Below are 11,095 nucleotides of genomic sequence, written 5' to 3' on the forward strand. Positions count from 1 at the left end.
TGGAAACCGCTTATCATTTCCTTCTGCTCCTCGTTGGGTTCGACACTCTTACTTATCGAAAGGACTACGATAGATCCCCTATACTTGTGGGTCATCAGTTATATGATTCAATTATGTTACTATTGTTGAGAGAACTTGCACTAGTGAAAGTATGAAACCTAGGCCTTGTTTCCTAGCATTGCAATACCGTTTACGCTCACTTTTATTACTTGTTATCTTGTTGTTTTTATATTTTCAGATTACAAAAACCTATATGTACTATCCATATTGCACTTGTATCACCATCTCTTCGCCAAACTAGTGCACCTATACAATTTACCATTGTATTGGGTGTGTTGGGGACACAAGAGACTCTTTGTTATTTGGTTGCAGGGTTGCTTGAGAGAGACCATCTTCATCCTACGCCTCCCACGGATTGATAAACCTTAGGTCATCCACTTGAGGGAAATTTGCTACTGTCCTACAAACCTCTGCACTTGGAGGCCCAACAACGTCTAAAAAAGAAGGTTGCGTAGTAGACATCATCGGCTCGAGCTTGGCATGCTCGTGCTTGTAGCATCTTGGTGCGATGGTCACAATATCCTCTTCTAGATAACTGTGCATAGTGGCACTTTCCCAGTCATCGCTCTTCGCACCACCTCCCGTCGGTTTCAGCTCTGCCGATGACCGGTTCCAGCATTCCTGGTGGCCGGTTCGAGCACTGCTGGCACTAGCAGCAGTTGGTTCTAGCAAAGCATTGCCCTCGGTCACAAAGTTTGGCGGTGTCGTCTCCAGCACCGGCATCCGGTTCCTAGTGACGTCTCAAGCACCTGGTCGGGGCTCGTTGCTCGCAACTTCAGCCGACACCGATCGCAGCTCCGGCCATGCCCGGGAAATGGGCTTCAGAGACGGGGGAGGTTTTTTTTAACACAGTACAGACCCAAGCGCTTATATACACACGCATATGCTCACCCCTATGAACGCACACACGCACACCCTACCCCTATGAGCACCTCCGAAAGACCGAGCCGGCAAATCATCTTGAAATTTACGAAGCACCGTATGCACCTCGTCGTCGACAGGAACGTATTCTCCCACTGAATGAATATCGCCGGAAATCCTGAAATAAATCCAGAAATAAATGCGAGCACAAGCACCCCTGATGGGCTGAGTAACCAAAGTCCCTCTAACTATCCAACCACAGATTGGTTGGCAACTGTGCTTTGCATCTCACATGTAGTCTTTTTATCGACTCCCTACCAACTGCGCCCCCTTTCCCAAATGCCCAAACCGTGAGCCTCTCCGTCGAGGCGGGCGGCGGCCAACACCAGCCCTCCATCCCGGTTCCGGCCTCCCCGCTCCAACCCCGAGCCGCGTCGAACGAGCGAGGCAGCCACCGGTGGCGAGGTGCGGCGGGCGAATCTTGCGGCCAAACCGTCCGTCTCGCCAGCCGCCGGCCATGGAGAAGAAGGAGGCCCCGCGGGCCACGCCCGGCAAGAGAGAGCCCGGCGGAATCGCGGGGAAGCAGGCGCGCACCGGCGACTGCGGCGAGGCCGCGGAGGATTTCATCAGCAGGCTCCCCGACGCAGTCCTCTGCACCATCATCTCCCTCCTCCCCACCAAGGACGGCGGCCGCACGCAGGCCCTCTCCCGCCGGTGGCGCCGCCTGTGGCGCTCCGCGCCCCTCAACCTCGAGGTCCTCACCCGGCCCCCAGACGACCCCATCCCCACCCACTCCGTCACCCCCTCCGCCGTCTCCGACATAATCTCCCGGCACCACGGCCCCGCCCGCCGGTTCTACTTCCACTGCCTCCGGGACGACGAGGTCTACGCCCAGGCGGAAACCTGGTTCCTCTCCCGGGCCCTCGCCAACCTCCAGGAGCTTGACGCCAGCTACGGCAACCTCCCGCTGCTGCCGTCGGCGCTCCGCGCGGCGCCCACCCTCCTCGTCGCCAAGATCAGCCACTGTGATCTCCCCGGCGAGATTGTTCCCGACTTTCCCCTCCTCAAGCAGCTCACCCTACTGTACGTTTCCATCTCAGCGGACGGCTTCCACACGCTGCTCTCTAGCTGCCATGCCTTGGAGAGCTTATGCATGTCCCAAGTTCGTGCTGCCGGCTGCCTCCGTGTTAGCTCGCCGACTCTTAGGAGCATTGGCTTCCGTGATAACCATAGTGAGGAAACAGAGCTGGTCATAGAGGATGCTCCTCGCCTTGTGAGGTTACTGTTACCTTACTGTTATCAAGATGATTGTGTGACTATCAGGGTGATTTGGGCGCCTAAGCTGGAGATAATGGGCCCTTTTGCAGCATTTGTCTCCAAGGTCCTACTCTTCCAGGTAGCTGCAGCATCACCCTCGAATCTTGCATTCCGACATGCAGATAATGAGATAATTATTTGTTAAGTTCATTGTTTCTTGTCTTCAGAGAAAAAGCCCAGTCAGCTCAGCAAACTCTATGCACACCGTGAAAGTTTTGGCTCTCAGATCTTCTGGAGATAAATTGCACGCAGTTCTTAACATCCTCAGGTGGTTCCCCTGTTTGGAAAAGCTCTATGTCACTGTGAGTACTCATCTTTGCTTGTTTCAAATGTCTGATTTGTGTGACGACTTATATAGTCTAGTTAGCAAGAGCTCTAACACATCCCTCTTCTTTCCATTTTGCAGTTTCATAAACGCTATGAGATGGGTGCGAAAGATGAGCCTCAATATGACCCACGGCATCCAATTGAATGCCTACAGACCCATCTCAAAAATGTGGTGTTTAAGTTATATTGGGGCAATGGGAAACAGGTTGACTTTGCCAGATTCTTTGTTTTGAATGCGGAAGTGCTAAACAAAATTGAGTTTGAAGTACATGGTGACTACAGCAGTGAATCGGTTGCTTTTCAGCACAGGCTGCTACATGTGAAAAACAGAGCTTCCCGAGATGCTCAATTTGAATTCAGGAGTATGCGTGTTCGTAACAAGTACCTTGGCGACGAGCATATCCATGATTTGTCAGTGGCCGACCCCTTCAGACAGCCATAGACTGGGTTGATGCATGAAGATTACACTGTCTTTGCTCATTTTGTAGATGGTGTTGATGCCTGAAGATTATCATTTGCATAATTCTGCTCTATATCTAGTCCAAAGTTCTCTGTATTTATGAAGTCAGCCCCTGTTAAAACTGCAAAAGATGTTTTTGGACACAAACACAGTGCACTGAGGAAAAATCAAACGGGGAGGGATGCGGAAAATTAATCCCGTAAGTTGTATCTGGAGGCAGCTGGTAAACGGTAAGCCCATCTGCCAAAACTCCTCCTATGGTCTTATCCTGTGCGATCATGGCTTTGTTCTTGCTATGCTGGGCTCGAAACACATGCCTGTGTTGGATACTCAATTGTCTTTTCAGTTATATGCAGAAGCACTGAGATGTTTGATGCTTAGGAAAAGGTCACCTCTGGCTTAGGCCACTATGATTTTCTAGCTAGGAAGGGGATGCTTCTGTAATTTTCAAGGTGTTTTATCAGATAGAAATTTTGTTAATGATCAGGATGCTTCGGTTGCCTACTGGTTGATCTGTTATTCAGGTTGAGTTTACTGAAATGAAATTGGTTGCATCCTTTTAAGATTTGCAAGTAATTTGCCTAACAGACAGCAGAGTTGGCTTTCCCTGGGATTCTGATGTAGTACTATACTGCTTCTTAACCTGTTAGTAGTCATTCTGAACTTCTTTTTTTGCTTGCAAAAACCAGATTGTTGCTGGATCTTTGTCACTGTGTATGGGGTACCCTATGCACTGTTGTACAGTCCCTCGATAACAGCCGATCCGAAAAGAGCTCTGGCCCCCGCGTCGCTCGTCCTGGGCGACACGGGCGGCGGCGCCGTCCCCCGACCAACCTACCTCTCCTCCTGCCTCTCCCTCCCGCCGTCGCCGAAGGACGCCGCCGGCAAAGCTAGTGCGGCTGACGGCGGCGGCGGGGTCCCTGCTTGTGGCTGTTCTTTCCGAGGTCACAGGGACCCAAAGAGATCGAATCCATCCATGGTCGCAAGTGAAAGCCAGACTTTCAATCGGTCAGACGTGCATGCGTCGCTAGTCAAGAAATCAATCAAGGTGCCTATGTGCTTGCTTGAGCCTAGCACGTACGCTCTCATCGACGGCGACGGAGACGATCGACTCTGCAGCTCGTACGACTCCGTGCTTGATGCAGCGGCCGTCGCTGGTGTGGCTGCTACGCCTAGATCTCACCCGGCAGCGGCCTCGATGTGGATCGAGCTGGCCACCGAAAGATCTTCATGAGGGTTTCTACCTCTAGATCCGGTGGTTGACTTCACGGTGAGATGCAAACTATGGACAACGGCTTGACGCAGAGGAATGATGGTGCAGCGACATCGGTCACACATTGCATGTACCTGCTGGGCTCATGGAAAAGTGGTGGCGACAACACTTGAGTGACTTGATGGTGGTGCTACTAGGCATCCAGTCTCGAGCTCCGGGGTGAAAGCCTAGGTGACCCGAGTTGGTCATGCCTAGCAATGACGATGTTTTTACGTCGTTACCTTGTTGAAGGCATTGTTCGGATATGTTCGGACTATTTCTTCAGGGTGAAAACCTAGATTCCAACCTTAGGTGGTTGGATCCGGCGACGGCGGCTATTGAGCGTCGCTCCCTTCCTGAAGGCGTTGCTGTTGAAGAATCTCGTCGTTCGTTTGGTGTAATAACATGGTTGGTGCGGATATGGTCATTGATGTAGTTTGCCGATTATGGATTTGATCGCTTCAGGGTTTTTTTTCTCACCTACGCATAGCTTTGGTCTTGTATGACTTTGCTATTTGTTGGTGTGTTTTTGTGTGCGTGTGTTGATGTTAGCTGTGTGCATCCTAGTTATGCAGAGGCCAGGTGTGTTCGTGTTTGTATCTTCTTACTGCTTCATTTTGAGCCAATAAAATTTACACTTTGTCGAAAAAATGCACTGTTGTACATAAGAGAGGCTTGAGACCCTGAACGTGCTGTCAACGGTTTTTCGATGGAATTGACGACATTTCTTTGCTGGACATGCATATATCTTTCCCACAGACATGAACGAATTTGCAAGAAACCCTGTGACTTGTTGTGGGCTCTGGTAAATTAGTAGCAAGGGGAAATGTTTTGGGGGGACGCCACGGTCCCGCCTACCAGTGTGTGTCGTGGCAGGCTAAGTCTAGCTGGCTGTCTCCAGTATGTGGCGCACTTGCCCGTGGAGTGTTGTTGCCTATTTGAGCCTGAACCCTGTACTGAATTCGTTTTCTCTGAAGAAAAGGAAACGTTCTAAACTCACCTGCTTCTCTGTTTCCCATCCTCTTCTGTGTTTCTCTCCCAAGAGCCCCAACTATCCTCAATTCCCCCAGCAGCTACTGGTTCACAATGTCTAGGAGGAGGGCGACTAGTAGAAAACAGGGCATAGGTCACAGGGCAGTTTTCACATTAGCCCCGGTTCAGTCACAAACCGGGACCCATGGGGCATTCATCCCGGTTCGTGAGCCCAGGGGGCCGGCCGGGGCCTCGTGGGCATTGGTCCCGGTTCGTATGGAACCATTTGTCCCGGTTCGAGCCACGAACCGGGACTAATGGTCCTCGCTCCTGGCCCACAACCATTTGCCCCGGTTCTTGGCATGAACCGGGACAGAAGGCCCGGATTTAGTACCGGTTCATGCCACGAACCACTAGTAGAAAACAGGGCATAGGTCACAGGGCAGTTTTCACATTAGCCCCGGTTCACTCACGAACCGGGACCCATGGGGGCATTCGTCCCGGTTCGTGAGCCCAGGGGGCCTGCCGGGGCCTCGTGGGCATTGGTCCCGGTTCGTATGGAACCATTTGTCCCGGTTCGAGCCACGAACCGGGACTAATGGTCCTCGCTCCTGGCCCACAACCATTTGTCCCGGTTCTTGGCACGAACCGGGACAGAAGGCCCGGATTTAGTACCGGTTCATGCCACAAACCGGGACCAATGAGGTGCCCGTATATACCCCTCGCCCGCGAGCAGAGCACTCCAGTGCTCTGTTTTTCTCTGGCCGGCGAGGGGAGGGCTTTGTGGTGCTCTAGCTCACCTCCTATGCACATGAGGTGTTCGATGAAATTCCCGAGCCACACTAGTTAAGCTTTGTCCTCTCGAAGCTCGACCTCAAAGCTCCATTTTCCTCGAGATTTGTCTAGGTTTAGCGGCCCGTCACGTCCCATTCCCGTCTTCACCGCCGTCGACCGCCCGCGCTGATCTCGTCGCCGGCAACACCGTGGTGAGCCTCTTGTTCTTATCTTCTTTTTGAAAGAAAAAAAATTCTTATTTTAGATAGATACTTGTCTAATTTTCTTACTATTTTATTCCTTCTTATTACATAGTGCGATGGTTTTGGTATCCGCCCCCGTCGGCCCTCGTCCTGTCTATGATTCGGATGTGGTATATAATATCTTTTTATAACTATTTGATTCATTTATTGTTTATGACAAACATACCGACCAGCGTGACATAGATTTTATTTATCTAGGAGGTGGTTGAACCGGAAATTCAAACCGACCATATTGTCGAGAGGTTAAATTTAGTGGAAGAAGAAAACAATTACTTGAAGGAAAAAATAAAAAAAATTGAGGAGGAGAACATGATATCGGAGTTGCATGTTGCGGATGTCGTCGATGATCACAAGATCAAGATGGATGCAATGCGCTTGAAAATTAGAAAGATTAGAAAATATGCCATTCATACCGAGGATTGGTATCATTATGTCGTTGGATCAATTGTTACCTTGGTTGCGATTATGATCGCATTTGTTTTCGCATTGAAATGTTTTACATAGTTTCAATGTATGGTTTAATTAATTAGATGCTCTGGAGAGCTATATATATGTTGTTAGATGAGAACTATGTATGTACTTTGGTTCTAATGTGATGATGAACTTCTATTAATTTGGTCACTTAATTATCTATTCATGATGTTCTGTAATGGTTTTTGACACACTTAATTATATATAATGCACGCAGATGAACCGGCAATGGATGTACGGTGACAGACACACCTCCGAGTACATTAAGGGCGTGCATGATTTTCTCGAAGTGGCTGAGGCAAACAAGCAGAATGGTTTTATGTGTTGTCCATGCCCTACATGTGGGAATACGAAGTCTTACTCTGACCGGAAAATCCTTCATGCCCACTTGCTTTACAAGGGTTTCATGCCACACTATAATGTTTGGACGAGGCACGGAGAAATCGGGGTTATGATGGAAGACGGCGAAGAAGAAGAGGACGATGACAACTATGTGCCCCGTGAATACGGTGATGCTGCAACGGGGGAAGCTGCTGAAGATCAAGAGGAACCAGACGATGTGCCCAATGATGCTGCAAGGGGGGAAGCTGCTGAAGATGAAGAGGAACCAGTGCCCGATGATGATGATCTCCGCCGGGTCATTGTCGATGCAAGGACGCAATGTGAAAGTCAAAAGGAGAAGCTGAAGTTCGATCGCATATTAGAGGATCACAAAAAAGGGTTGTACCCCAATTGCGAAGATGGCAACACAAAGCTCGGTACCGTACTGGAATTGCTGCAGTGAAAGGCAGAGAATGCTGTGCCTGACAAAGGATTTGAGAAGCTATTGAAAATATTGAAGAAGAAGCTTCCAAAGGATAACGAATTGCCCGACAGTACATAAGCAGCAAAGAAGGTCGTATGCCCTCTAGGATTGGAGGTGCAGAAGATACATGCATGCCTTAATGACTGCATCCTCTACCGCGGTGCATACAAGGATCTGAACGCATGCCCGGTATGCGGTGCATTGCGCTATAAGATCAGACGAGATGACCCTGGTGATGTTGACGACGAGCCCCCCAGGAAGAGGGTTCCTGCGAAGGTGATGTGGTATGCTCCTATAATACCACGGTTGAAACGTCTGTTCAGAAACGAAGAGCATGCCAAGTTGATGCGATGGCACAGTGAGGACCGTAAGAAAGACGGGAAGTTGAGAGCACCCGCTGACGGGTCGCAGTGGAGAAAAATCGAGAGAAAGTACTGGGCTGAGTTTGCAGCTGACCCAAGGAACGTATGGTTTGGTTTAAGCACGGATGGCATTAATCCTTTCGGGGAGCAGAGCAGCAATCACAGCACCTGGCCCGTGACTCTATGTATGTATAACCTTCCTCCTTGGATGTGCATGAAGCGGAAGTTCATTACGATGCCAGTTCTCATCCAAGGCCCTAAGCAACCCGGCAACGACATTGATGTGTACCTAAGGCCATTAGTTGAAGAACTTTTACAGGTGTGGAATGGAAACGGTGTACGTACGTGGGATGAGCACAAACAAGAGGAATTTAACTTGCACGCGTTGCTGTTTGTAACCATCAACGATTGGCCCGCTCTCAGTAACCTTTCAGGACAGACAAACAAGGGATACCACGCATGCACGCACTGTTTAGATGACACTGAAAGTATATACCTGGACAAAAGCAGGAAGAATGTGTACCTGGGCCATCGTCGATTTCTTCCGACCAACCATCAATGTCGAAAGAAAGGCAAGCATTTCAAAGGCGAGGCAGATCACCGGAAGAAGCCCGCCATGCGTACCGGTGATCACGTACTTGCTATGGTCAATGATTTACACGTAATCTTTGGAAAGGGTCCCGGCGGACTAGCTGTTCCGAATGACGTTGAGGGACACGCACCCATGTGGAAGAAGAAATCTATATTTTGGGACCTACCCTACTGGAAAGAGCTAGAGGTCCGCTCTTCAATCGACGTGATGCACGTGACGAAGAACCTTTGCGTGAACCTGCTAGGCTTCTTGGGCATGTATGGGAAGATAAAAGATACACCTGAGGCACGGGAGGACCTACAACGTTTGCACGAAAAAGACGGCATGCCTCCGAAGCAGTATGAAGGTCCTGCCAGCTACGCTCTTACGAAAGAAGAGAAAGAAATCTTCTTTGAATGCCTACTCAGTATGAAGGTCCCGACTGGCTTCTCGTCGAATATAAAGGGAATAATAGATATGCCAGAGAAAAAGTTCCAGAACCTAAAGTCTCATTACTGCCACGTGATTATGACGCAACTGCTTCCGGTTGCATTGAGGGGGCTTCTACCGGAAAACGTCCGATTAGCCATTGTGAAGCTATGTGCATTCCTCAATGCAATCTCTCAGAAGGTGATCGATCCAGAAATCATACCAAGGCTAAGGAGTGATGTGGCGCAATGTCTTGTCAGTTTCGAGCTGGTGTTCCCACCATCCTTCTTCAATATCATGACGCACGTCCTAGTTCATCTAGTCGACGAGATTGTCATTCTGGGGCCCGTATTTCTACACAATATGTTCCCCTTTGAGAGGTTCATGGGAGTCCTAAAGAAATATGTCCGTAACCGCGCTAGGCCAGAAGGAAGCATCTCCATGGGCCATCAAACAGAGGATGTCATTGGGTTTTGTGTTGACTTCATTCCTGGCCTTAAGAAGATAGGTCTCCCTAAATCACGGTATGAGGGGAGACTGACTGGAAAAGGCATGCTTGGAGGGGGGAACTCAATAATATGCAGGGACGGATATTCTTGGTCTGAAGCACACTACACAGTTCTACAGAACTCTACCTTGGTGACCCCGTATGTCGATGAACACAAGAACAGTCTGCGCTCCAAACACCCGGAGCAGTGTGACGACTGGATTACATGTGAACACATCAGGACTTTCAGCAGTTGGTTGGAAACACGTCTCAGAGGTGACACCACTATTTGTGATGAGTTGTACTCGTTGTCCAGGGGACCATCTTCGACTGTATTGACTTACAAAGGATACGAGATAAATGGGAATACATTTTACACGATCGCCCAAGATCAAAAGAGCACCAACCAAAACAGCGGTGTCCGCTTTGATGCAGCAACCGAGAGGGGAAAGGACACATATTATGGTTACATAATGGACATATGGAAAGTTGACTACGGACATGATTTTAAGGTCCCTTTGTTTAAGTGCAAATGGGTCAATCTGTCAGGAGGCGGGGTACAGGTAGACCCACAGTACGGAATGACAACAGTGGATCTGAACAATCTTGGGTACACTGACGAACCGTTCGTCCTAGCCAATGATCTGGAACAGGTTATCTATGTGAAGGACATGTCTACCAGACCGAGGAAAAGAAAAGATAAGGAAGCGAATACATCATATGATGAGCCAAAGCGGCACATAGTTCTTTCAGGAAAAAGGGACATTGTGGGAGTGGAGGGCAAGACAGACATGTCTGAAGATTATGAAAAGTTTCATGAAATTCCTCCCTTCAAAGTCAAGGCTGACCCAAGCATCCTGATAAACGATGAAGATTATCCATGGTTACGGCGCAATAAGCAAATGACACAAGCGAAGAAAAAGTGAAGACTTTCTCCCGCAACTATTATGATGATAGCATGCCAACTTTGTAATAGACGAGTATGATACCATTGTCCGTTTTGTACAAGAAGTGCATCTAGTTTTTGCCGTAACCCTCTCAACTTTCTTGCACATGCTATGTGGATGAAATGATGATACCATGCCAACTTTCAACCTTTTCAGAGTTCATTTGAAATGCTTTATAAGCCCTAAGTGCAGAGATGTTAGGCCCGTAAGCCTGCTTTAGAGAGGAGCTCGACAACTCAGGCGCACCGCACCTTATAAACAGGTGCGGCTCTCTCTTAGCTAGCGAGGTGGGACTAAACTCACCACCACACCGCTGTGCAAGGCCATTGGTCCCGGTTGGTGGCACGAACCGGGACCAATTCCACCCTTTGGTCCCTGTTGGTGCCACGAACCGGTACTAATGAGGCTGTGGCCCCACGAGCACCTTTAGTACCTGTTCGTGGCACGAACCGGTACTAGAGTTTCTTACTAGCTAAGCAGTTTTTTAGTCCCACCTCGCTAGCTGAGAGGCACTAGGAGCGGTTTATAAGCCCTGAGTGCAGAGACGATGAAGAAGAGGCGCAATGCTCACGTTGCTTAGCTTCAAGCCTTCAGGAATAAGGTAGACTGCATCGAGCTATGTGCAGTGCAGTCTACACTATTCCGAAAGGCTTGAAGCAAATCAACGCGCATTGCGCCTCTTTTTTATTTTTAATCATTAAAAGCAAAAAGAATTTTCATAAAGAACTTTTTTGATA

At 49.1% G+C, this 11,095-nt stretch overlaps 1 protein-coding gene across 1 annotated transcript; it reads left to right on the forward strand.

The window, feature by feature from the left end:
• The first annotated feature begins 1,206 nt into the window (after nucleotides 1–1,206).
• On the forward strand, nucleotides 1,207–3,588 carry LOC109773818 (F-box/FBD/LRR-repeat protein At3g26920). The gene is made up of 3 exons (XM_020332535.4): nucleotides 1,207–2,317; nucleotides 2,406–2,540; nucleotides 2,645–3,588. Exons 1-3 carry the CDS (start codon nucleotides 1,439–1,441, stop codon nucleotides 3,005–3,007), a joined length of 1,377 nt encoding a protein of 458 aa, XP_020188124.1. The 5' UTR covers nucleotides 1,207–1,438; the 3' UTR covers nucleotides 3,008–3,588.
• Nucleotides 3,589–11,095: the final 7,507 nt, after the last annotated feature.

The sequence above is a fragment of the Aegilops tauschii genome, chromosome 6 (genome assembly GCF_002575655.3).
Source record: "Aegilops tauschii subsp. strangulata cultivar AL8/78 chromosome 6, Aet v6.0, whole genome shotgun sequence".
In the NCBI taxonomy this organism is placed as follows: Eukaryota; Viridiplantae; Streptophyta; class Magnoliopsida; order Poales; family Poaceae; genus Aegilops; species Aegilops tauschii.